We start from the raw sequence: 27,337 nt of genomic DNA on the forward strand, positions 1-27,337 counted from the left end.
GTCGCTGCCGTCGGTGTCCTACCAGCATCTGCTCCTCTCTCCGGTATTAAAAATAGACCGGCGCCGATAACAGACTTATGTTGCGGCTACATCACTTCCCGTCGGAAATAATGTGTGCGCTACTTTCATTTTAATCACCGAACCGTGACCGCGAGCGCGCAAATGCGCATCGCTCTGCGCATCTTTGAATCTTCACAACTACACCGTGGACAATCTCCCTGACATCCAGAGACCTCTACTCCGCAATCCTGCGAGGCTTCTTCACCGCTTATGGCCGCTCATCGGCGTCCCTGAGCCGCTGGCCTCGTCCCGGACTCCGCGTTCCTGCAACGCTCTTCAACCGAGGGACACATTTACGCCAATACGCCGTTTGTAGTCGTTCTCGGCGGACTATTTTTTAAAGGACCCGGTGCTATGCTGGGTCGATCTCGCTAGGTCTTGTGATCAGTACACGATCTCTCCTCCCACATTCGTCCGACCGACGCTCCGGTCCTCCCGTCGTGTCCCGACGATGCATCCTAACGCAGAGATGCTGGCGGTGCTGCTCCTGGGGAACTTGATGCTGCCTCTCGTCTCCGCGCAGAACGGTAAGGAAGCGGACGCGGCCGCCGCCGCCGCCGCCGCTGCGGGCGGCGCTTTGAGGCACGGTGACTTGACTTGTGTGAGCACAGTTTCTCTCTCCGAATGGGGTTCGGAGCACGACTGACGCCAAGTCCCCACTGTAGCCCACGGTAGTTCCACGCGTGTCGCCAGCAAGGCCAGCTCGGACACTTCGCTCGGGCGAACTCCGAGCGAACAGGAGGCGAACTGACGGTGCAGGGACGCGTTTTGCAAGGTTATTTACCGCCTGCACTGAGTGCAGCGCGCTGTTAAAGCGACCCCCTTTAGGTCCACTCGCATCAACATTGTTTTTAATTACATAGTTATGAATAAGTCTGAGGCGTCCACGTCCAGGGAACCATTATTAGTATATGGAAGTAATGGGGCGATAGCAGAGAGTGAGAGGCAGCCTCCAGCCTGCACGCTGAGCCTCGCCTAGTGCTTGTTGTACATACTGTAAATACCAGGCCCTGCTGTAATGAAGGTGCTGGGCCTGAGCATCTGCCCGACTGACGGAACCACTCCCCGCTGGGCACCACTTTATTGCCCCGAACCAAAGCAGCCTCCTGCAACGTCCTCGTTGTCCGACCGTTTTCTCATTATAATCGTCATAACGAGCAGAGTCAAAGCCTGGACGGTTAGAGAGTCAGAGCTGGGCACGAACTTTGGATTTCCTACACGAATCGTGATAAAAGTGACATAGTTCAGCTGGAGTAAATGTCAGCAACATGCTGTTGGGTGCTCCAGTCAGACTGAGACAGTGTGTCCTGCTTTCAGATTCTATGAAGTCATTACATCCAGCTACAAAATTACAATATCTGAGCATTAGCTGAGTTATTCCTCAAATGACCCCAACATTGATAAGATTATAAAGAAGTTGTGAAACTATGGAGTCACTGAGCTTAAATCTTCATTGGCATCATTATCACTATCTCTTTTTCTAGATGTATTAATACCCACATGTCAGCGTCAATCACATCATCTAATCCCTGTTCAAAGTAAAAAATACGGCAGGGAATTAGTCTGCACACTCATCACTTTAATGCCTAACGTCCACCTCGTCTTTTCTGTGGGTGATAATCAGCCGCCCACGACCGCAGACTTAATAAGACGTGCGCGCTGACGACGGGGCCAGGAGGTCTCCCGGCGCTGTAAAGGCTCAATTCATCACGCATGTGAGATGAAGTGTTCGCGCCAACATTTCACCACTGCTATTCTGCGCTAATACGATGAGTGACGCGCAGCAGGCGGACAAAAGCGAAAACACAGCGGCAACCTACGACTGCAGCCTGTGAGGAGGCAAATAAACTCAAATACCACACAGCGGTTACATAACCAAATAATATCCCTGGAATGCTTCGCTTTGTTCTGCGTTAATTTCTCAGAGATGCTTGAAGTGTGCGCGCGCGCGCTCTGATCTCGCTATCTGGAAAATCAAATACCCAATAAGCCGCCTATTGTTTGATGGAGCGCGAGCGAAGGCGTTCCAGGCGCCTCATGTGGTCCCCCCGTCGGCGAGGCCCAGTTCCCCACAGCCAGGGGTCAGTGTGAGGCGGGCCGGTGCCGCCGGCCCACTTCACGAGTCACTGCCTTGTCCCCAGCACTCGAACGCACCTTATTTCCAGCGAGCGCAGCGTTCTTTGCCGGTCCGACCTCACCCGTGCCGACCCACGGGCCGGCGCTGAGCACCGTGAGTAATGCACTGATGAAATGTGCTGCCAACACGTGCATCAAAAAGCCATTTCATTCCTTCCTCACAGTTCAGATTAATTAATCGGTGCGTGGCTTTTCATGCAATCCCAGATTTTTCGGCGATATCGCAGAGTTCAGGGGGCGACGTGGGGAGAATAATAATTATAAGTGCACGAGATGTAATCGCGGGATCGGCGTAGCGGAGGGAGTTGGCGCCGCTGTTTCCCGCGTGGAGGGGAAAGTAGGGCTGCCATAGGCGGCCCGCTCCTGCGACAGATATTTGGAGGGCTGTAAATAGCATCCGTCCATTCTGCACTCGTTTCTATTTTTACCACCGAGACACAGCGCTGGAGAACTGTGGCTTTAAGGTCCTTTTGTGAAAGTGAATCCATTAACTCTTAATGGACGGCCTCCTTGTGCACAGCTGCTCAGGCCTCTGAAGCTCGCGAGGTGGCTGCGAACTGTTTAAGCCGGGAGGTGACGCCACCCCTGTGCACAGAGCGTGAAGGCTGCTGAAGGAAGAAGGTGGCTGGTGCTGACCCGGACTCGGGCTCCGTGCCTTACATAAGGCCAGCGCTGGGCTTGTGTTACTACTGCCTGCGTGAGTCAAAACGTGTAGATCAAACCGAGACGAGCTCCAGAGTGAAAAGCTTCACTTGTTACCTATTATTGTTGTGCTGTCATTTTGACTGGTGGAATCTGGTAAAGACATGACGCTGAAGCCGTGTCCGTGCACGTGCACGTGCGCCCTCACAGCTGATGGAGTACGTTTGTGAATCTAGCCAGTCCTCGTCTCTCTAGTCCAATGTGAAACCTGCTGTGAACTCCCAAACAGCTGTAATGTAAGATGTGACTTCAGTTTCACAGGAAAGATCTGTCCTGTGTGTTTTTAGCAGCAGTCTGCTTCTTTATTCTGCTCTCATTCACATCTTAAAGTTCCCTAGTTTGATCCTGGCTGGACGTGTTGTGTCCAGGTGAGGGGACGCTTGGAGGAGTGTTGCATCGTTGTTTCAGCCAATGCTGTTTTGTGGTGCAAGAAGGACTCTCCTCCATGTTGAGTCACCACTGGGTGTTTATTAAGTCATGGCAGCTGTTAAAACAGTTCACTTCAACTAATAGATTCTTTGTTGCAGCGTGAAGCGCATGTGATTTGTAGTTTAAACGCTGGAGAGGCTTCACATTCAGCTTTACTGTAGCAGTGCGAACGCTAACACGCGGACGTTTTCACAGGATTTTACCGCAGCCGATGGTGCAACATATATCACACCTCACCTCGCAGTGAGCGAGAGGAGCTAAAACCCGACTGACTTATAAGGACCCGTTGCACCAGTAGCAGCATCTGTGTAACCATGCAAACACACACACGCGCAGACACATGACCAGTCCAGGCCCGGGGGGTGGGGGTGGGGGTGGGGGTGGGGTCCTACTTGCTGCTTCCTCTGCCCGCGCTGTGGGACTGGACGGGGATCCGGGTCGGAGGCAGGCAGCTGACTCACTCTCTGGTCGGTTCTCGGGGGAGCGCGGGCGCTGGGCGATGGCTGACTGTCAGGCGGTCTCGGGTCGGGCCCACGAAGGCCCCCGGTCTGTCGTGATCCACGCGTCGTGCATGCAGTAGGTTGGACGTGCGCAGGTGTGTGGCGTCAAACAAGGCAATGCAGAGAAAATGTACATTCACCAATCGGCTCCTAAAGTAAAAAGAGCTCTATAATTTACACCTGTTAGATTTACTCTGGGTCCCGTCTTGCGTTTTGATTCATTCTAATGCTAATCTTTTATCAGCCTTGAGTGATGTTACCTCACTGACAGCAGCCTGTATATATTATCATACTATATACGTGTACAATCCCAAACTCTACACGTCTGTGTATGTGCACACAGACTAAACTCTGCACCTCAGAGAAATAAATCTTCTGCAAATCATTAACACACCAACAAATTCTGTTTACAATCATGTCAGCATCAGCGTCAGCAGAGACCGGTCTCTGTGTTCATGCTGCGTTCAGGGACACAACGGAGCGTAGGTCTTCTCTAGTACGCTTAAAACACAGCCAGCAAGAAAACATCCCTGCAATGTTACCTTGACGAGTATTTTAGTCAACTAATGGAAGAATAAGACCCATCCGTGTCCAGTAACAGTGCTGCTGATCGTATTGTAGTGTGAGCTTTGCTTGGCTGAAGACCCACACGTGCCCTTCAGTTGCGTAAAGGTGACTCAGCCCATCCTCCTCCTCCGGATCAGCCGGCTGTGGCTCCGTCCACCACGGCGTCCTCCTCGTCTTTGAAGCGAGGAGCGTCTGGCTGCTCCTGTGTGTTGTTCTTCGCTGCTAGTGTAAACTCCCTGTTTAAACAGCACAAAAACTGCTCCGCTCATTGCCCCAGTCTGTGCTGTTTTCTCTGCATACATTCCTCCACTGAAGCTCCCCGAGCCTGCATTTAAATGAAGTCATCCTTCCCTTCGTCTGATTTAATTTCCATTCCCACGGAGGCCATTCATCGCTTTTTAAGCAGATACTATATTGTTAGCATGAGCCGTTATGCATTGCTGATAATGGTTATCTATGCCACATGTCAAGCCAATTGACTCACACTCATATTCACAGGGAAGAATACCACAATAGATGTCCTGTCAAATTGAAAAATTGCTTTAGAAGTGTGGGCGGATAGGCTTGGATTCACCCTGCGGCATTATGTGGTCAGCTCGATGGGCCCAGATGTTTTCAGAGAAAAGAAAGAAGAAATACTAATTACTCTGCATATCTCTAGGCGCTGCACATAGAAGTAGTAAGCACCTAATATCCTCCGACACGTCTCCCAGCAGGACGACTGCGCGTTTCACCGCGTTCTCTCGGTGGCGGCGTCTCCTCCCTATCAGCTAATTTGCTTAGATGGGGCTGTGAGTCACAAACTGGTGTTTGGCAACAGACTTGTTACCATGGCGCTAAGTTAAGATCCATGCGGTGGGGTGAGGTGTGTGTGTGAGATATTTAGGATGCGGCTCGACAGCGTGCTGCAGAAAGGGCGGCGATCACAGCGAGCAGAATGAAAAAGGGGCCGATGTAAATAAAAGGCGGCGTGGATCAGAGTCGCCCCTCGGGCTTCCGCCGGCTTATCAGTTCATGTGCTTTATAATGCATTACTTTGAGCGGGGCACACAGATCTGGGAGGCCCCGTAAGCTGTTGTATTTAGACACTACACGCGGTGGAACACGCTCACGGGCCCGGGCAGAGTCGCGGCCGCGGTGCTGTTTTTGGGCCGTGTCTGGGCAGCGGGTCGCAGCTGACGGCTGCAGAGGCGGTGCAGGACGGCGTCTGCGGCCCGGGTGACCCGCCGTCACAGCGCTTTCATCGGGGTCGGCTGCGTGTCGTCGCGCCGGCTGCTGATGTGGAAACACGTGGCCGTTAACCCTTTAAGGGCGGGCGCGGTGAACTGCCACGGACATATGCGCTTTTTAAAACCTAAGTGTCCAGATTAGTCAAAATAAAAGCTGGTTGACCTACTTTCCGATGCCGTGGGCTGGAGACCAAATAAATGGAGAGAGATTAGCGCCGAACATACGCGTGGCACATGTCCACGTCCATGTGTGACTCCAGTAATACGCAGGTCAACGCAAACACGTCCATGTTGTATTAACTGCCTGTAACAGCCGTCTTTCTGCCTCGTCTCCCCCTCCGTCCGCCGACCTGCAGGTTGTGAGTGTGAAGGCGTGTGTCCGCGTGAACGTGCTGCGCCGCGTCCGTGGGGCGGCACCCGCGTCGTCCATCGCGCCTCGTTTGCAGAAACGATGAAACAGAACCTCCGCGCGATTCTTAAAGAATAATTGCGCCATAAATAAACACGTGTAATGAGGAGCGCTCACTGAATCATGCCAGGCTGAGTGCGTCTTAGCGAGCGCGGCCTCTGAGAGCGGCGTCCGTGAGATGGAGGATATTTGCACAGGAGCTCAGGCATTTTGATAAATGATTTCCTGCGTAGCACTTCTTCATCACCGGCAAATCTGCGGCGCACTTGTAACCGGCGGGTGCTCCGGGGTCCGTGAGGCTCGAGTGGGAGCCTCGCCGCTGATTGTTGCACCACATTACCGTAAGTGTGGAAGAGGGTCGGCTGATTGTTCATCTACTTGACAAGGCTCTTAGAGGCTTTCAAGGAGGCGCCTGAGGCTAATTAAACAGTGCGAGGCCGATCGGACAGTCCCCTCATTTGTCAGCGATGGACTCCAGGATATAGTTAGCGCCGGACGTACTGACAGGATGCACAGCTGCTCACGTGCTGGACTGGTCGCTATAAGATAATGAAATGACGGACTGACTTGCTGGTCAGACGTGGGACTGGCTGACCAGGACTTTGTCTGACAGGTCTAATAGGTTTGAGTGGACTTCGTATCAATGATGGGCTCGCTTCTTTTTCATTTGCCGTTAAACATTCACTCTTTCGTTGTATGTACTCTGATTCTATTTAATTCCTTTCTCCATCCTTTGGCCTTTCCACACCTTTTTACTGCCTCTTCTGCCTCTTCCTTCCCTGCCATCCCGGTACACTTTTCCTCTCCAGCTGGGTTTGTGAAGTCGCCAATGTCTGAGACTAAGCTCACGGGCGACGCCTTTGAGCTGTACTGCGACGTGGTCGGCAACCCCACCCCGGAGATCCAGTGGTGGTACGCCGAGATCAACCGGGCCGAGTCCTTCAAGCAGCTGTGGGACGGCGCCCGCAAGCGGCGGGTGTCCATCAACACGGCCTACGGCGCCAATGGGGTCAGCGTGCTGGGCATCACGCGCCTCACGCTGGAGGACTCTGGGACGTATGAATGCAGGGCCAGCAACGACCCCAGGCGCAATGACCTCCGACAAAACCCCGCCATCACCTGGATCCGAGCCCAGGCCACCATCTCGGTGCTACAGAGTGAGTGGTCTGTGTGGTGTAGAACGTAGAGCTCCCCTGTCCCAAAGAACCCTCACCTCGGTGCACAACGCAGTCAGAAGCAGCAAATCGAAAGCAACAGTCACATTAATAACTCATGTTCATGTCCAAGGTTTGTTAAATAGTATAAATAGAAAATAACTACTGATTGTGCAGAATCCTGATGCCAGTTGTATAGTTATATATCATTTCCTATCTGTCAGCTTTAACAGAGTCTCTCCCAGCTTCCCTTGAACATCTTGTACATGACCACAAACCCAGTCTCTATCTACATTTCCCTCTTTCCTCCCACACCAAACTTTGTTCTGACTGTTTCATGTGTCCTTTTACAATATTCCGATCATTATCTTTTTATCTGTCCCCTAATTTCCGTGTCTGGATTTCTTTATGATATCTGTCCCGTTAACATTATGCTGTATTAGTTTGCGTTGCGTGGAGCCTTTTATTTACTTCAAAGCCCTTCCTAGTGAATGCGGTGGAAAACCCAGTTGTGCTTTGAAGTAATGATGCTGTGATTTGGCTTCCTCACTCTGGGCACTGCCTAAATGGAACAAGAAGACACAAGGAGGGATTTGTTAAAGATAAAAAAGCAATTCCTGCTGTCAACTATTTCCACATTTACATTAGTGTGCTGTAATCAAACACACAAAAGAGCCCCGGGTGAGACCCGTGTCCCTGTGTCTGTGGACCTGCCTGTGCAGTGTGTAACCTTGTGCCTTCTCGGCCATTAAGTGTGAATCAGTAATGACATTATATCCTTTACCAGCCACTCAAACCGCGTTTCCAGCCGGGCCCCTCTCATGTGTGCATGCTTCAGCGCTGTGCCCACTGGAGCACAGGGAGATGTGGAATGTTGTTAGTCACAGTGACGCTCTCGGAGAAGCTTGGAGGAGTCCCGTTAGTGCCGCCTCCTCTGATTGGACTGGTACATTTGAATTCACGTACTGTCGCTATTCGACCAGGTGTGAGTTTGAAAAAAACAACATCAGCGGTTTTCCTGCTATTCATCAAAATAGCAATGCAAATATTCTGTCATTACTGATTAGTGAATGTTATTTTCATATACATGTAAAATTCAAGCAATTACATGTATACTGCAGGCTATGTATCATAGCTTATTTATTTTAATGTTTGTGGCCAAAGAAAGTGTCTTATTTTGGGCTTAAATCGTTATATACAAATACATGGAACACTTTATTTCCAATATGAAGCCTTAAAATTATTTCAGTTATCAAGTTGATGCAATTGTAATGATACATTTGTTCCATATTCAGTCTGTATAACCCTCCAGAACATGCAGCTTCCTCTTTTAAGGAACAGTAAGACACTTTGGGAAATAAGCATATTTTCTTTTCTGTCCAGTTGAAACGCACTGATTGCACTGTCACAAGTTCACCACAAGCTTCACTTGTAGCCTAAAACCCTGCTTAGCTTAGTAACAAACCTGCCCCACTGGGTTTGTTGCATGCACATGAAATCAGTCTAAAACTCACTAAACCAGACTTGTTGATTCCCTCGTAGGAAAACGAAGGAAAGGAAGGAAATAAAAGGAAATAAGCATTAGTATTTCCCAAATTGTCACATTGTTGCCTTAAGAAAGCAGCTGTGGTTTTAATTAATCCTGTTTATTCTAATAGTGACAATAAGTAACAATTTATAGCCCTTGTCATGTTTGGTTTTACACCAAAATGCGGATAACGTGCTGCTTCTGAAACCAATGTATCTGTATTTGGTGAGATAGCAGTTTGAAATGCAGCTCAGCCACAGCTTTTAAAGACGGAGTGCTGTGAGAAGTGTCTGTGAGTGTTTTGCTACTTTTATTCCAGTGTGAAAAATGTTTCCCATTAGAAATTCATTGAGACTCACAGGAAATGAAGCTGAACTGATTCCCGTGACAAAGTAAACAATGCCTTTCCTTCGGCAGCGTCTCTCTACCTGCAGAGGCTAAGTACTGTACTTCATACTCAGATCAGCTGAACTCATTATCCCAACAGCTGCCACCTTTATGTGGGGATGCACCTCTCAAAAAAAGCGCTAGCCGTCAACTTACTTGATTTCAAACTGGTATCTTAAACTACTAGATGAAGAACAAGCTATACTTGTATTGATAACGCAATAATTATCATTATATGAGCCACAGGACAGAGAGAATCCCGTTTAACTACACCTTCACTAATTTAGATGCTTTTATATTTGAATGGGTCCTGATTTGGTTATTCATTATCCAGCAGGTAGCACATTTAGGTGGTGACAGCGTGTCTGTCCTACAAACAACCTTCTGGGTAAATTGCCTGTGGACCGCTGTGCTGTGTTTCCTAAATGTTAATTTATGTACCTTGTGCTGTGTGTGTACGCATGTCTTGAAGGTACTATTAATAGTACATGTGGTTCAGCTTGGTGGTGGTGGTGATGGTGGTGGTGGTGGTGGGGTGGGGGGGGCAGAGCTCAGCTACAGGAAGCAGGTGCCACGCATTAAAAACGTCACCTGCCGGTCTTTGCAGGCCTTCTCTGTCCTCGCCTCCTTGTTGCCCTGCTGGTAGCTGTTGCAGTGGCCTGTAGTACGATCGTGACGCTCCTCATCCCCCCCGGGGGCTCCGCCGTTGCCATGGCTGGCCCACCCCGGAGGTGGAGGAGGAGGAGGAGGAAGGGCAGAGGAGGTTTCCTGCGTATTACTCAAGCCAGAGCAAAGGATGCCTCGCTCTCAGATGACACATCCTGCTGCCCTGAATGTCCTTGAGAAACAGACCCTGATACTGTGTAGTAACCAACGAGCTCGGCTATTTAGAGCGAGTGGAGTTATTCAGCAAGTCATTCAGCAGAAGCCTCAGGATGGTTTTATCTAATACCTCCAAGCACTTTTCTACCTCCACAGTACAATCGACTGCAGACTGCGTGATTAGGACGATGTAGATTTAGAAGCTCGTTCAGTTTCCCTTGACATCACCTTAATTATAATAAATGATTATTTGTTGTTGTTTTTATCCCCCAATTTACAACTCAAACCTAAAATAAGTGTTTACATTCTCCGCTTCAACCAAACAGCCAATTACTTATTGTAGACACGTTAAGGGTCGCAGGTTAAAACAAGGCACCGTTTCATATAATGCTACTTCTGTGTGTGTGTGTGTGTGTGTGTGTGTGTGTGTGTGTGTGTGTGTGTGTGTGTGTGTGTGTGTGTGTGTGTGTGTGTGTGTGTGTGTGTGTGTGTGTGTGTGTGTGTGTGTGTGTGTGTGTGCGTGCCTTTGTCTTCACCTCATAGACATCCTCCTACACAGATGGTATAAATGCAGGCTACAGCTACTGTACTACAGCATTCAAGCCCGGTTCTGTGATAAGGTTTGACTCTCTCTGTCTTCCAGAACCAAAGATCAATGCCTCTGACCAGACCACCGTGTCGGTGGACACCTCTAGCAAACCAGTTATCCTGCAGTGTAATCTAACAACTGCCCACACGCCGCATAAAGAAAGTTACTGGATGAAGAATGGACAGGAGATCCCAAACACACGGACAGAGCTGAGGAACACAGCACACAGGTGACACGCTTTGTCTGTAGCAAGTAGGACACGGCGCAGTAGTTAGAGAGAGGGACAATTAAACGCTCCCAGCGAAAGGAGGGGCACGAGGATTGGTTTGCTTTCATGTGAAATGGAAACGGTCGTGTAGCAAAAAACAGCGCTCTCTCAAACATTAAGTGTGGATAAACAGGTAAAAACGCTGCAGTGATGAAAACAGTGGAATAACTGGCGTCGTCGTGATTTTGTGTTGTGATTAATCCTGGATGAACAACGCGGTTGGTTTTCCTGCTTAATTAATTGTCAGTACTCTCAGTAAATGGGTCAGACCACAGTTGTCTAATAAGTAGTCAGCAAGTGCAATGTGGACAATTTCCATAAAATGGGAGAAACCAAAAATCAATAAGCCCGACTGTACAGCATGTGTCAGCTTCAAGCTGTTACTGATACAGTCACTCATTGTTCCTAAGCCTTGATTTGAAATGCTCTGCCGGCGGCTTAATTAGCAGCGGTTACACTGTATTATATTATACAGAATTAGGCACATTTAGGTTTCATCTGACAGATTTATTACATTATACTTCTATGTTGGCATAAGTTGAGTTTATTGTAATTAGGAAGACTGGCGTTTGGTTTACAGCATTTCTGCTTCATGTTCTGTGCAGTGAGACGGTTATCAGTGACCCAGAGCTTGTTCCGAACAGAACGGTATCTACGGCTGTCACTGACTGACATTAATACTCAGGCTTTTCCTATTCAGAAAGGAGGAATTGTGCCACTGCTCCTAACTAAATATGAAGCATACCTTTTAGATCTGTGCAGGGAAACCGCGTGGCGCGGCCTAAAGTAGCAGCTAGTCGCTGGATGCTGCTGTCACACAGTGTAACCACTGGAGCACGAAGCTACTGTCACCCCCGTAGACATAGCACAGACTCTTCCTAGCCACGAGATAAGACCAATTGGTCACTTCCTTGTCACATTACATCAGTGATACTTTGCAGATTACAGCTAATATGCCTGTGGTGTCCTCCCCTGCAGAATGCAAAACTGTTGTTCCGTAATATAACAGCGTAATGCCAACATTTTGTCTCCCATGGCCACGCAGGCCCCTCCAGCCTTCACTGCTGAAGTCCATACTAATTACTAGCACTAAAATTAGTGAGCTGCATAGTTTCGAACACCTACAGCGTTAAGTTTGACGTGTGAATTGAACTCATGAAATGAATGTTGTGCTCTATTTCAGAATAAATAAGCCGCGTGCAGATGATTCTGGGGAGTATATGTGCGTTTACACGTTCGACATGGCACCAAATGCTAACGCTACCATTGAAGTAAAAGGTAAGATCCCTGTGAGACAATGTTCAAAATGCATTCCTTCCTTATTTAAATGATGCGACAGCCCTGGCCCTAGTATTACATGAGCGTCTCCAGCCACCTATAGCTGTGTGAGGAACGGCCTTGTTGACAAAGATATCTGAATTCATCCAGCGATGACAGGAAGCCGTCCTCAGGCTGTTGTCACTCCAACAGTCTAACAAAATGAAAGACACTGCAGAAGCTCACCAAAAACAACTAAGAGGCATCCACACAATCAGTCGCACTCCGACTGAACGCCGGTTGGTTATTGTGTTGTGTCCTTCTCTCAGAACAAATGCTAGTTAAAGCAGAGAAGGTTAATTGCAGTTGGTGAAACCGTTGGAAAAGCTAACTGCTGTGTTGGTTTCATTCAAGCTGACAGCGAAGCCTTCAACTTGAATAAGGGATCTTCTCTGATAAAGGGCAAGTGAAACCCTGTTGAAGAGAAGCTTGCCTGCGCGCAGTGCTTAAGCCAATTTGCTGTGGCATGGCTGTGGCGCATACTGAACATGCCCTGCCTCCTATTCCGCCGCTGTCTTAAAGCTCTGCCTGATTGCATAACATGGGTTATGGCCGCGCGTGTGCGTGTGTGTGCGTGTGCGTGTGCGTGCGTGCTCTGCTTCCACTGGATTGCGAGATGACGAGGCTCGTCGCGATCGGAGCTGAAGCGTCCTGGCCGTCGAGGCTCGCTCTCCGTCCTCCGGAGGAAGCGTTTGTCTTTCGGCCAAAGCGCCTGTGCATGATTTACACCTGTTAAACAGGTCTACGGTCCACGTGTTGCCGTACGGAAGCGACTCGACAGCAGGAGTAGGCGCCATTTGCTGGACCCGAACAAAAGCCTTTCTTCAGGTCTTAAATGCTCCTGTGATTTTCTGGAGGTGCTGGAGGTCTCCTGCGACCCAGGTAGCAGGCCCACTGTTATTCCAGCCAGCTCGGCGCTGCGCTCCTGGCAGCGGTTCACTGAGATCCCTCGCCTACGGTGTCCTTGGCACACTCATCCTTGCAGGACTCAGCTCAGAGGCAACAGATGGAGGGCTCTGTGATGTTGTAGGATTAAGGCTCTGAATCCAGTCCCAGCAATCTCTGTGGCAGGAGCCGAGTTTATTGTCTGTGATACTGAGCTCGCTGCAGATACATATTTGGTTTCCTCAAATTTTGGTAGATGTTAAGCACATTTCTGTATGGGGATGTTTAATCGTGCACGCTAATGATGTCAGCGTACCCTGGAGGAACCAATCTGACTTTCCAACGTGCAGCTACTTGAACGCAAACTGTGGAAGGCGTCTAATGAGGGATTTGACTCAGCGGCTCTCGGACATCTTATGTCATCTCACTCTGCTTCCGTCTGGCCTTTCTGACGGCTGTGACCTTGCTCACACATACGCCGCCCCTCGCGCTCACACGCCGCTTCACCAGCATCTCGCGCTCGCGCGACGTGTGAAATGGAGGGTTCCGCCCATTTTAGCGCCACTCCGAGGGCCGTCGCTCACTGACATAATACAGTTAGGATAAGGCGCAAATGAGCTTGGCCACTCCCCTGCTCAGGCAGCACGTGTGCACCATAATTAGAGTGGGCTGATGTCATCAAAGCGCTCAGACCCCTCCTTCTGTATTATCCATGCGCAGCTGAAAAATGCTCACTCCAGGCCTCGCTCTCATCCCGCTTAATTGCATGGAAGGAATTATTGTAACGCTGAGGATTAGCGGAGACGCAGAAACTGCTCCTGCTCCTGATGCTGTGCAGAGTTAAACCCAGAGTCTGCATCACCTTTAGCGAACACTGCTTCCTGATGGGTGGATTCATCTCTTTATTTCCTGGCATTATTTTGCAGCGCTTTCTGAAACATGCCTGAAATTCTTGGATTCACAGCCTTTCTTTGCTGCATTGTTATCAGCTTTTTTCATTAATCAGAGCCCATTTACGTACACCATTTTTCCTTTGGCTCAAACGCTCCCGTGTGGAATTCACTGTGGAATTCTTTTGAATGGGAACATCTGGAGGCTCTCATATCCTGCTGATCCCCCTCTTCCATGACCTCATTATGAATTGTATTGAAGCACTTTATCTGTTCCAGAGTAATATTCCCCGTTGCAGGGTTGGGTGGGTGGGGGTGGGTGTGTGGGTGTGTGTGTGTGTGGGGGGGGGGGGGGGGGTTTATTGAAACCCCTAGTCCAACCCTGGTCCTGTCTGGCTAAACTAGACTCTGTTGCACAAAGCACTTTGGGTTATTGGGTTTCTTTCAGCTATCGGCGTCAAAGCCAAAACCCTAATAAGGATGTAATGCACTCAAACAGAAAACAGTGCAAAATATTTCTGCAGGGGAAAATGATTTAACAAAATATCTGATTTTACAAAACAATTGGACAGAAACCAATATTTTCCAATTTGAGTAGTCGTTAGGAAACTGAATTTCTTCAGTGAATCATCCTGTCTATCCATCCATTCAGATACAGGAAGAGCTTGTACAACCCAGCTACACTTTAATTAAAATAACCCACATATTTGCTTTTATTCTGCAGCAAAACCTGATATTACCGGCCACAAACGAAGTGAAAATAAAAACGAGGGGGAAAATGCAACGATGTACTGCAGGTCCGTTGGATACCCACATCCCACGTGGACCTGGCGTAAGGTGGACGGAACCTCCTACACGGTAGATGTACACACACAAATACCTCACATACATTTTATCTGAAACCTGAGAGACACACTGATGTACGCTAAGGCATATAGACATACGACCTTAATATATCCATAGAAATAATTAATTCAAATTAACTAATCAATGTGTTCCAGGACATCGACAACTCCACCGGACGCTTCTTCATCGCTAACAGAGACAACTTCACAGAGCTCAGTATAATAAACCTGGACATAAACACGGATCCTGGAGTGTACGAGTGCAACGCCACCAACGTGATTGGAAACACGGCTGAAACCACCATCCTGCGGGTGCGCAGTCACCTGGCGCCGCTCTGGCCTTTCCTGGGCGTGCTTGCAGAAATCATCATCCTGGTCGTCATCATCGTTGTGTACGAGAAGCGCAAGAGGCCGGACGACATTATTGATGGTAAGTAAACGCTTTTTCTATTTGCTATGAACCAGTCAATGCGAACATGTTCAGGTATTAGTGCGTAAATTAAAAACAACACATTTTTGTAGCTTTAGGTGTTTGATGTTCCAAAATAAATTCCTTACACGTAAATGCACTAGGAGGATGTTTAGGAAGTAGTGAGGTAAGTGTGCAGATCAGTACGAAATGACTTCTAGTCCAGAGATAACGCTTCTTATCTACAGTGTACTGGAGCAGATCCTTACGTACAGACATGTCTACTAGTTGCATCAGCTCTCAGAGAAGATCTGCGGCAGCCGAGTGACGATCAAAGACGTGCGTCCTGCTTCTCCACCGCATATTAGACCAATGCAAACCTGACCTTTATAGATGCGCCTTAGGTCAACAGCAGGGGGTCCACAGCTGACCTTTCTGAGCTCTGGCTGTATCAGTTGTTCTGACGTTCTGTATTATAACATATAAATAGATTCTTTTTTTATGTTGATAGCAGAACAATGTGTTTAAACATGTGGGGTTATCAGCCTGTAACACATATTAGTCCCAAATTATAACGTATTTGGTTACTATTCTTTTCCCCCTCCCCCCTTTCTTTCCAAATGGCAACATAATCTAAATGGGTGGTAAGTGAGAAATCCTGCATGGTTTTAGAGACTATTTTCTTTTGCCAAATATGCTGCATGATAGATGAACGTTCCCACATATTAAATGAAATGTTCCTCATTCAAAATCAAAAGAATAAACATTAAAATCTCAGCTAAATTATTAGTGGTGATGGAACAAACACTATACAATATAAGAAACATTGTCGATTAAAGGCCACTACTGCCCTACTAAACTAAACCGCCCATAGGTTTTACCATCTCAACCTGCTACTTGCCCTCTTCAGAAAGGAAATCGACTGTTAAAAATACAGTAATTATTCCAGACACAATGACCCACATTTTCAATGAACAGTGAACAGTATTAGCACCACAAGGCTACTTGACTTTTACAGTTCTGAGAAAGCTTAAAGGGCTCAAACGTAAGTGAGGTTTGTTTGCATTTATCACCTATTAATAGTTTGGCATCTGTTGAATATGTGGTATTCCCTAAAAAAGATTAAAAATAAAAGCTCTGGGAGGCAGAAATAATCACATGATAAGAATGTGACAAGATGAAAATGTCTTGAAAGCCCAAAGGCAGTCACCAAAGGTTGGCTCTGGCCTCTACTGTGGATTTGTCTTCTTTTCATTTTGGAAAAAAACATGAACACAAGCAAAATACACACAGCAGTTGTCTGTTGATATGAATCACTCCAAGTGGGCAACAGTTGTAAAACAGACTAAACACGTAACGCCTCAGGGCACAGCCCGATTCCCTTTACTCAGTCCAAGCAAATTAAGATTTACGAAACCTGAAGCTGTCCTTTACATAAAGAATGACCTTTAACACTTCACATCCACTTGCAGACGTATACATGAAATATTTTTATTCAAATAGCATTAGTGATATAACGTAATTCCTCATTAGAATAAACAACATCTCTTTACTGCAGCACTTGCTTAAAACACAGGTACATGCACTTGGGCACGTGCACAAAGCACACGGCTCATGTGAGCGTGTTCTTGTTCTTGGCCTCTAGTTTGGTTTCATCTACCAGAAAAATGAAGCGATTAAGGTGGATTATATTTGCCATGTTGATGCCATTGAAATGGGGGAAGAGGACTCCCTGCTCATGATGCACAACCCCTCTAAAATCTCCTTTTAGCTTCCCTTATTCTCGGAGGTTTTGGCCTCTGTCTGCGTGCGCGCTGTGAATTTTGGTCTCGTGTTGGCTTAGCAGTGTTTACGCTCCACAGCGAAGGGCTTTGAGGCAGAGGCTGACATTTCTATCATGTGTTTCAAATCCAGATGCTAAAACTGTAGCTGATTCGCTCGACGGCTGCCCGCTTCATGCAACGAGGCAACACTGGAGTAAAACGCCCACATACAGTACTGTTTGTGAAGTTACATAAAAACCAAACTATAGCCTACGCAAATCAAAACGAATGTCGCAGTGACTTCTATGAATATTCAATCGTGATGATGTCACTGGAAGCCTATTCTAGTAAACATAGCTCCTGTGGCGTGTGCATACTGTATGAGGCGTGAATATGGTGCGATGCGCTGACAGCTGTTTCCTCTTCAAACCATGACAGAGCCAGGTTTTTTTTCTAACACTATAACTGTCATAATCTGCTCCATATTAATGCCATGGAATGCTGCTAATGCTGCTTAACTCTGACTTATAACTGCATGGAGAATATCTCACTGTGACTGGTTACTTACCTCCTGACACATTTTCATCTGTCTGCCACACACCGATCACCCTGTCAATGTTTTCTAACTAACCTGTTACTCAGAGCCACGCCGTTCGTATCGTATAAGAGCAAGCAACAATTGTATATGTTTGTTCCCTTGTAAAATAACGCTCAAAGTGGAAGCTTTCAATAACCCTGTGTCCGTCCTCTGCATTGGATTGTAATTATATAAATATAATTAAAGGGGGAGATATTGATTACTGTGCACTGCATGCGTTTTCGGAGATCTGTGTTTTTCTGCCAAGTCATTTATAACATCACACCCTTGTACCAGGGCCTATTAAAAATCACTATGAAATAGCTTAGTGTAATTAAAAGATGGCTTTAAGTGAGCCATCTGTAACCCTCCCACACATATGCTCAGTCTGCAACGAGCAGGAACCCCACGAGACTCAGATGGCATGCGAGGTTAACTTTGCAACACTTGGCGATGAAGCTGTGTTTGCTTAAGACACCATGACAGATTCTTTTCACATCTCAGTCCCTACAAACATTTCGCTTCTGAACATTTGCCTATCAACAGGTCTGCTAAGTATTCAAATACAACAGTGGCACCACAATAACATCTGCCTGCTTAATATTTCACTACTTATCAGTGCTTGAAGCATTCTGGCCTTATATCTCTAAAGCCTTTCAAACAACAGTAAAATTCTAATAAACAATGATAATCAACATGCAACAGAGGTGTTTTATATTTTCTTTATCCCATATTTGACTGCTGTGCTCTCTTTTGCTCTGTTTTGTCCTCTTCTCGCCGCACAGACGATGAACCAGTGGGACCAATGTAAGTCGAACTCGTCCCGCTGCACGTAATTCACACAGAACCACTGGCCACAGTCATTTGAAGGGCTCTCACCTTTAGGAAACTAAATCACAACCGCTTCTTCTGCAGGAAAACAAATTCAACAAACAACCACAAGGACAAAAACATCCGCCAGAGGAACACGAAATAAGCGATTGGCTCAGGTAGGACGCGGGGTGGGGGCTGGGGGTCGGTGTGAGCATCCATAGTCATGCCTCCTCTTGATTCTCTCTCCACAGATGAGATGGCTAAACTGCATTTTTTGACTACATGAAGGTATCAGAGGTGGACAGAGCTCTGGGCAGTTTTGAACAAAGCATATCTTGTCTCATTTTATGAGAAACAATATCAGCGTAACACTGGCAACAAACAGAACATAACGGCTGTCTTAAGCATGCCTTATTCAGTCTGACACGGAGCTTTCAGGATGACGACTAATGACGAAAACCACCACAAAGGTGTACACATTTTTAATGTGCTGTTGATGTCTCCTTTGTTCATTTTATCATGTCCTCAAACGAGGTGATCCTTTTTGCATTACATATCATGTACGATGCATGCAGATAATGACGCAATAGGATACTCAGAATAGACATTTTCCGTTTTAACCCCGTGTGGGGCTCTTTTTTTTTTTGCTTCCAAAACGAGCTATGGTTTCCTATGGAGTCATCCTTTCTCTCTCTCTCTCTCTCTCTCACACACACACACACACACACACACACACACACACACACACACACACACACACACACACACACACATAGTTTTATTCTTGAAGATTTGTACAGCATATCATGGTCATTTATCTATGTTTGATTATGTGAGAAGTCCACTTTTAAGAGAACTTTTATTGTGAAGCAAGGGCTTCATTTGCAGTATTTATTTGAATTGAGAGTGATTACAGAAAATGACTACTGTGTATTTAACTATCTACATGATAAAATGATAATGTATGTATTATTTTTATTTTCTTTGCAGAGTAACATAGATGTCTTGTATATGTTGAAGTATGAGTGTTCAAATTCTAGGAAATCTGTAAAAATATTTTTTTTTATATTTCCCAGATTAATTGATTTTTATTTTTCTCTCTTAACTGTATAGCATGGCTATAATCCTATGCAATATGTATTCTTAAATAGATATATGGAGGGCAGTTTGTTTTACTCAGTGAAGCTTTAATATTGTGGGATCACTTGGAAGCTGGCATAGCAACATTCACTGCTGTAGCTGCATGACTCCTCTTTCAATACAATGTATCCATGTGTGTTGCAGTGGAAATGGACCTGCATTAAGGGGGGCAGAGAGGGACCAGAGTACATAGCCACGATCAAACATATGAGTGAGACCAATATTTTTTTTCTGAATAAAAAGTTTCAAAAATTATGCAGATTTTTTTTTGGTACATTCTTCCTCTTGCCATTTTAATTCAGAACCATTCATAGCAGCGTTCGTCTTCAGGCCATGCAGAACAACAACATTTTAAACACGGGCAGCAAAACAGCAAAACAATGCTCCTCCACCAGGCACTGCCTACACAAACTGTATGAGAAGAAAACATTACACCGACTTGACCTTTCTGCCTTCAGCGGTTGTTAGGATTTTTCACTCTTGAAGCAGCTTCCTTAGCTCCCCCTCCACCTTCTCGACGAACGCATGAAAACTGGAATCCAGCAGACAAACACGGAGGAAGGGTTCCAAGTCACATGACTCAAAGGAACAGTGGCGATACACTTGAGGCAGAGTCATAGTCTCCCCCAAGTAATGCTGTGGAAGGGTGAGTAAAATCAAAATCAGTAAATGCAGTTGGCTTTCTTTATAGCGTCTGAAAGGGAGCGTAATTTACCGTAATTGAAGGTTAACAATTTCACAACGTTCGCATGACTGACACAATACCTGTGCAAGATCCTTCATCGACGATGATCCTTGGGCAACCTCGTGCTCATTTTCCACAGACTTTCCCTGGAATGGTTGCGAGAGCAAAGGAAGACAATATTTGACAAACACAACATGCCACCACGGTTTTAAGAGGCCAATCAATGGCGCCACTACTTAATTGAAGGGCTTCCATGCCTTAAAGCCCTTTCATCTACAGTGTGAACTGTGCGTGATCGCAAAAGGTCAAAAACAGCCCCGCGACCACGTCCATTCCTGTCACTGCTTCATTAATGGTCTTAAGCCCAGAGAAGCTTGGAGTTTGTTTGTAGCACAGTTTCCTCCTAATTACAGCAGATGCTGATTGTTTTCAAACTAAAACACTATGATGATGGTTATTGATGTGACACCAACAAACTTCAGTATGACAAATGCTTCCATAGTATATTTCTTTTTTGGTGTCGTGGTTTTCAGCTTTGGCTTAGAAAAGCTATAGTAACTAGTTTAATCTCCCCTTTGGAATGATTTTATTATTGTGATCATCATATTATTTTGTCTTTATTTATATTTTAATCCTGTCACATTTCATAATGGCGCTATCTTACAGTAAAACACATGATCAGTGAATAATCCTATTCAATTACACACTATTGTAAATAGCACCATCTAGTGAGGGTAATGTGGTGACTATTAATGTACCTGGCCAAAGCATTACTGTTGATTAAGATGAAAAGCTATTAATATAACCAATGATTATAATACACTTGGAAAAGAAAATATGAGATCAGCTGAGATCTCTATTTCTCTTTCAACCACATTCTCCTTGTAAATGAACAACACATGACACAGGTATGCTGTATTTTGTGTTTTTTTAACGGTATATTGTAAATGTACAAGGATTTCACCTGTGTCAGTTGCAGTATAGAACATTTTTAAAGAACAGTTGTCAACCTGTATCACTGGTGCAGAGACCTCTGTGGGGGGCTGATTAGAGGATGTTGGAGCGTCATCTTGACTGGTGACAGACACGTACTCCTTCAGTTTTTCAACAGCCCTTGAACACTCCTTTATAGCCTCTGCTTTGTTACTTCCATCAAACTGCATCCTCATCATGCGACTCTCTCCCTGCAGAAATCCAGATTTTGGTCTTTTTTTTCATTCATCCTATTTCTGTCAGTCTAATTAAATCAGCTTCTACAGTATGCTACTTTTAAAAATGAGGATCTCTATATGATGAAAAATGGCACACGCATAAGAGCTCAGACCCATTTTTACTTACAGGAAAAATTTGGCAGAGATGAACCTTGTGCAACACATGTCTGAACAAATGAGTTATATTTTGGGACACCGGTGTCACCGTGAAGGTCTTATGGGTTCAGTAAATTTAACTGCAAACCACATCTCATGACTCACCTGCACGTTCAGACGAAAAAACAGGCCATCTGATTCTTGGTGGACATGGAACGAATCTGATCCACAAACCAAAGAAACTGTATCCTGCAAACAGATGAGGGGATGAATGAATTTGACAACAAGGACAATAGGCCTGTCTGTCTAAAAGCTAGACTATCTGATCAGATACATGTTGAACAAATTCAGACTGATTTTCTAATTTTCTGCAAAACCAGATTAAAAGGAATTTAGTTTTTGCCACCAGAAGAAAACAGTTCCCTAAAGTTCCTCCAGGGGTCTCTATTTACTCAGCAACGTCTGAGCCCCAGCATTGAGGCTTATGATAAGCTTATCACACGTGGAATCAAACAAACAGATGGACAAAGCAACAGCCTAATCTTGTGTTCAGACTATTTTGTAAAATGTCCGTTGCAAAAGTATAAATGTTTTGACCTAAACGCTGTTGGATATTTGGAAGGTTTTCATGGGCACCAGGTGGTAGACGATCTACAGTCATGTAGCACCCTCATCCCACATTTAGTGTTAATAATGCATATTTTTAAACTGATACTGTAGCTCTAGGTGAGAGCACACCAATCTTAGTCAAGGATCTCTCAACCGACTGCAAAGATTCTAGCTGAGAATTTGAATTAAAGTTGTTAAATAAAAGTCAGTATAGCATTCAAACGAGTTAGGAGTTTTTCTGAATAACTTTATTTTCTGTGATATATACTGTAATAGTTAAAGATGCGTTAATATAATATTTGAGGTTGTAATAAAGCTAAGGGGTAATTAAGTATTTAGGTGACCATCTGTTCTCATGAGAGAAAGAAGAAATATCTGAAGAAAAAAAACATTGTGAGTGGTGGCGTTTACATTCAGAAATCACTGATTGCAACCACCATGAATAACCACCCAGTGAGGAAGGGTTGTCGGCAACAGAGGTGTTCCATTCCATTCTTGCAGTATGTCGTGGGCTGGTTATCCCAGCCATTTTTCAATATTTTAAAGGAGACTAATAAAGGTACTCAGTGACATGATTCTCAGTAAAACTGCAAATTTCAGCTGTGGTAAAAGACCCATTTAAAAGTTTCCTTCAGACCTTATCGTGTAGCCTATAGTCCTCAGCTTTCAGTAGTGAAACTTCCTCGGCATTCACTGCAAAAATCTATAATAGACCAGTCTATCATCTTCAGTAAAAGCTCTTTGCAGTCTGACCTGAATATCTGTCTGGCTCGGCACCCTGGCGCAGAAAGATAGCCGTGTCTCCTGCCAGAGCTTCATTAAGGAGACACTGAGTAGTCCCTCACAGTTCTGTTGTCTGTACGACAGGCAACCAAGTCTGAAGGGATATAGAACTTTTTCGTGAGCCCAGTTGTTTGAGCCTGTACCCCAAACGTGGAGCGACATTTGGCCAGACAGTGAAGTCCCATCAGTTCAGACCAGAAATGTCAGGCTTTTCAGCAAAACATTACGATTATGTTTGTATCAGGTGTATCATCTTCTGTGTTGTTCAATGTACTAAAGTTTAAACCGCATAAAGTAAAAATTCAATGCATATGCAACCAAATGTCTTTAGTGTACAGGAAAAACTTTGTTGGATTTAGCCTTGTCATTCCACTAGCCTTCTTTTGCAGGGGTTCACACAGGATGTGTGTGCTGAGAGTGGCAGAGCAGTAATATCAGAAATGCCAGTTTTGGGCAAGCATGACTAATAACATATATTCAGTACATTGCAGTGCAATATTTCATGCACTGACACCAGCCACAGTCTGGAGTGGAAATGTCAAGGTCTTGTGAGCTGGAAGTCTGAGTGCTCAAAAAATATTACATACCCCGCGGTACTGTTACAACAAAATTTAACCTGATAAATTGTAATTATCCATGCAAGTCTATATCAAAGCATGCTATCTTTTTGTCATCATTTCAATAGGCCTGTCTCCTATTTTGCACCACTAACGTTGCATATTTTAATTTGTAGACAAATTACTAATGTTTCCTGCAACATACAGTATTGTATCAGAGGTGTATACTGTCTATACATATAAATGCATTTTGTTCCTTTGTCATACATTAATAAATAACGATTCAATGCATTTGCTAAAAAGCAGGAAAAGCTAAAAAACAAAACAAAAGCAATTTTCTTACCAAGCTGTCCTCTCCCTGCAGTACAAGCAAATGTCCTGATTCCACAATTGTGAGGACAATTTCAGGTTTATTGCCCTTTCTGTCAAATATCTACAGAAGAGAAGAGAATAATTGTTAACTCATTCAAATTCAGTTTCAACAAGTGCTTTTCAATTCCAGCCTGCTTTGCTTTGTGTACTGTATAATGTAAGTAAATTTCACAGAGCCCTGACACATTAATCCTGCTGCTCTGTATAGCTCCACTTTGCCATCTAGAGACTGAAGTACGAATTTGAAAGACAAAGCAGCAAGCCTTAAAGTTACACTTCCTGAATTTGTTACAGCGAACCTGAACCTCATCTTCCCAGCTCATGCCTCATATTCTGTGTCCATGTGACTCACTTTCACACAGTAAATTGGTAAAATGTTTACTTGTCAATTACTGTTATAAATGTTTATATTTAATTTTGTTTTTAATTTATTTATTTGTTTCATTCATACTTTTATTTATTTTTTAGATTTCAAATTTCTATTTTTGTATCTTAAAGTGTATGCGAATATTTGGTTTCCTTATCGACTGCCGTGCAGAATGCAAAACAGGACTGGGAATCCCAGATGAACGGTCTCATTGAAGCTTTCAACCAAAGTCTTATCAGTCGACATGAATCCTGGAAACAACTCTAAATGCATATTTTACAAATTCCCAAATGAAAGCTTCATGCACTTAATGCTGCATGTCACAATGAACCAGCTACTGTACCATCAGGTTCACTCACTCTTCCTCGAGCTAAATGAGAATTTAGGTCTTCAGTTTGCAGTCTTATTATATAATAAAGACATATTTGTTTTATAATAAACATTTCCTAGTTTTGGACTATGCCATGAGTTGATGTCACTTTCAAATGTAGTACAGAGGAGCAATCAGAATATTTATAGAACATCTGTCTGTCAACTGTTTGATGAAGGGCCTCTGGTTCCAGGAAAGGCAGCAGTGGTGCAGGTGTTTTAGCTGCAGTAGCAGCAGAGTAGGTCCAAGTAAATTCCTTTTGAAGTTGTATAGAGTGAGTTTTTAATATTAAAAAACAACGTCCTCTGGGTCCGTTTGTCTAATTACTTGCAGGGAAAAGACGGCTATCCGCCTGTGTAACATATTAAGCTAACAGTAACGTTACAGTAGCTTTACGCAGGAGAGGTCATTAGCTAGCTAGCATAATGTCTAAATATTAAGCTAATAGTAACGTTAGCAGCTAGCTAGCATAATGTCTAAATATTAAGCTAACAGTAACGTTAGCTTTACGCAGGAGAGGTCATTAGCTAGCTAGCATAATGTCTAAATATTAAGCTAACAGAGGTGCATTACCTTCCAGCGCTGTCTCGCCTTCTTCTTGGGGCCTTGGACCAAGCGCCCGTAGCGCTTTAAGCTCCACAGCGGAACGGTGGCCATTTCCACAAGCAGGTAACGTCTTCTTACGCGTTTACATTCGTAGCAAACAACGTGTGAGTTCCCAACTTACTGTTTCAGTAACTGTGTTAGCATTAGTTAGCGAGACTAGCTTGATATTGGACAGATGAGTCATGTGCATATACTGGCCACATTATGAGGACTGGGAATCCAGACCTGCTTAGTGCAAATCTGCAGCCAATTACTGTACACTGAAAGTATACAAGGTTATAAACTCTGAGTTTTTTTTTAATTGAAGTTGTTAAAAATAAATAATAGTTCATAGACGTGTGTTTACAATGGCACTTCAGCCTTTAGCTGAAATAAAAGGTCTGAAAGGAGCCTGTGACCACACATGCTTTTTATGTCTTTTAAGAGAAAAGGTAATCTGTCATGATTGTACCTTGTTCTGAAATAGAAAGTGAATTATTTAATTTATCGTTTAATTAACACACAGTGGCCATTTGATTAGCATAAAATATGAATCAAACACCATGTCTGACATCACTCCCTGCTTCAACTTTGACACTTTGACCCAGTTAAATTTGACTAATTAGCAGAGCAGTAATGATAACATAGTATTATACAAGGCATTATTTCTGCCAATATCACATAACATAAACAAAATGTGTTATTATTTTAAAATACATAGTTACATTAGTCTCTTTATTCTCTCATCTGGTAATTGTCAATACTTTTCTATTTTTATACTAGACTAAACCTGCAGCAAGTCAATGCACTTGACAAGACAATGTTATTTCTTAGTCAGACTCAGTAAGGTTTTAGCTGCTCTAGGGCATGTTTTGCAAATACATTTTCACCTCTGTGGCTTCATAGAGGTTGCGAGAGTCCAATACTGTATGTGGGCTAATCAGGAAACCATATGTGTACATTACCTGATTATAATTAAACAGCTGGAGACCCTTTAGCAGGCGCAAAATGCATATTAATAGTTATGGTTGAAAACGAGGGTAGAATGTCCACACTATTATGTAGAAATGATTACAAATAAGAAATGAAATGATATTGTTTCTGTTATGTTCCGGTAGTCACATTTTAACATACCCTTCAGAGTTTTTCTCATTTCATTACATAAAGATCCAAAAGCATTTTGATCAGCTGTTTGTGATCATGTTTCAATTTTTTACAGAAATATTGCACTTTGAATACAATCTGTCATGATGGCTACTGGCATTTATGCATAATTACTGGTGATATTACCAACCTGCAGCCACATTCTATCAAGAAAACTTCACTAAATGGACATTTAACTATTTTTCCACAATCAAAAATAAATAAATAAAACCGACCTACATTACGTTGAAGACAAATTTAAAGTAATTTGAATTTGAAATATTTATCACAGCCGTATAATATATAGTAAAGTATAATGTAGTAAAAATAAAATGACCAAGCGCATCACATAACTTATGTACTTCCATTTGATGGAATTGGAGTGCGCTAGACTTCAAATCCGGATGAAGGAGATTCAGCCGTGTTCGTGCGCGCGCGTCACGCAGTGGATCAGCGCGGTCATCTGCGTGGCGAACGTGCTGTGGTCGGTCCGAGCGGAGCCCCCAGCCCCGCGTAGCCGAGCGGCGGCTGTGCGTCGCCTACCTGTAGCCTCCACTTGACGGAACGGGATAGCGTTTTAAGAATGGGAAGAGCATTCCCCTTTAAACAAGGTGGGCTGAGCTTATTTGCAGTTCTCGCTCCTATGGCAACCCAATAGATCAGCATCATGAATATTCACAATTCACCCAAACGCACCCTGACTATGGATCAGTGATGTCAGCGCTCCCCGAACGCGCTACTGTATTTTGCGTTATTGCGTCGCGTTGTTTGATGGCAGCCGCCGAGACGTCTGCGGGGACGAGCATCCTCCGTCTCGCATGACCTTTCCCTCGTCTCCGTATCGCCGTCCGTGGGCACGTCGCTCACATGTCACGCTAAGGTGACTTTCAAGCAGTTTTTTCCACTTTTTGCGCACGATGTCGGAGCGGCACAAAGATGTAGATCGGGGACGCGGCAGCCGAGCGGACCGCCCAAGCTGCGCGTGAGGACATATGCAAACTGGCAGGTAGTCTGATTATGAAGAGTGTCTCTTATCAGTTGCACGAGAGCCACGACGGTCCGTGTCATGTGTAGCAGGCTTTCAGGGATTCAGATTAGCTCCAGACTCGTCGCTCTCAAACAGAAAGGGAGCGCGGAGCT

The 27,337-nt window shown here is 44.9% G+C and overlaps 3 protein-coding genes across 9 annotated transcripts in view; 2 read left to right on the forward strand and 1 right to left on the reverse strand.

Annotated features, from left to right (window-relative positions):
• The first annotated feature begins 30 nt into the window (after positions 1-30).
• On the forward strand, positions 31-19,674 carry nptnb (neuroplastin b). 2 transcript variants are annotated; one of them, XM_029145505.3, is made up of 9 exons: positions 31-587; positions 6,842-7,189; positions 10,567-10,741; positions 11,964-12,058; positions 14,597-14,730; positions 14,874-15,147; positions 18,252-18,273; positions 18,382-18,455; positions 18,531-19,674. In XM_029145505.3, the coding sequence occupies exons 1-8, from the start codon at positions 512-514 to the stop codon at positions 18,440-18,442; spliced, it is 1,185 nt and encodes a 394-aa protein (XP_029001338.1). In that variant the 5' UTR covers positions 31-511; the 3' UTR covers positions 18,443-18,455; positions 18,531-19,674. The 2 variants fall into 2 exon arrangements, with proteins under 2 accessions (XP_029001338.1, XP_029001340.1); XM_029145507.3 differs by lacking the exon at positions 6,842-7,189 and having other exon boundaries at positions 34-587.
• rec114 (REC114 meiotic recombination protein) lies at positions 19,283-25,340 on the reverse strand. 3 transcript variants are annotated; one of them, XM_029145509.3, is made up of 6 exons: positions 25,043-25,338; positions 23,704-23,793; positions 21,577-21,660; positions 21,136-21,288; positions 20,185-20,250; positions 19,283-20,055 (listed from the first exon to the last, which is right to left on the reverse strand). In XM_029145509.3, exons 1-6 carry the CDS (start codon positions 25,124-25,126, stop codon positions 19,894-19,896), a joined length of 639 nt encoding a protein of 212 aa, XP_029001342.1. In that variant the 5' UTR covers positions 25,127-25,338; the 3' UTR covers positions 19,283-19,893. The 3 variants fall into 3 exon arrangements, with proteins under 3 accessions (XP_029001342.1, XP_029001341.1, XP_055363230.1); XM_029145508.2 differs by having other exon boundaries at positions 21,115-21,288; positions 25,043-25,333; XM_055507255.1 differs by lacking the exon at positions 21,136-21,288 and having other exon boundaries at positions 25,043-25,340.
• Positions 25,011-27,337, forward strand: part of hcn4 (hyperpolarization activated cyclic nucleotide-gated potassium channel 4) — a 43,835-nt gene continuing 41,508 nt past the window's right edge. Inside the window, exon 1 of one of the 4 annotated variants that reach the window (XM_029145502.3) lies at positions 25,011-25,138. Coding sequence is in view for 1 of the 4 variants with exons in the window: in XM_029145501.3 (XP_029001334.1) it covers positions 27,190-27,203 (14 nt within the window). In the remaining 3 variants the exon portion in view is untranslated. The other 3 variants (XM_029145504.3, XM_029145503.3, XM_029145501.3) reach the window with 3 other exon arrangements.

This window comes from Betta splendens, chromosome 3 (genome assembly GCF_900634795.4).
Source record: "Betta splendens chromosome 3, fBetSpl5.4, whole genome shotgun sequence".
In the NCBI taxonomy this organism is placed as follows: Eukaryota; Metazoa; Chordata; class Actinopteri; order Anabantiformes; family Osphronemidae; genus Betta; species Betta splendens.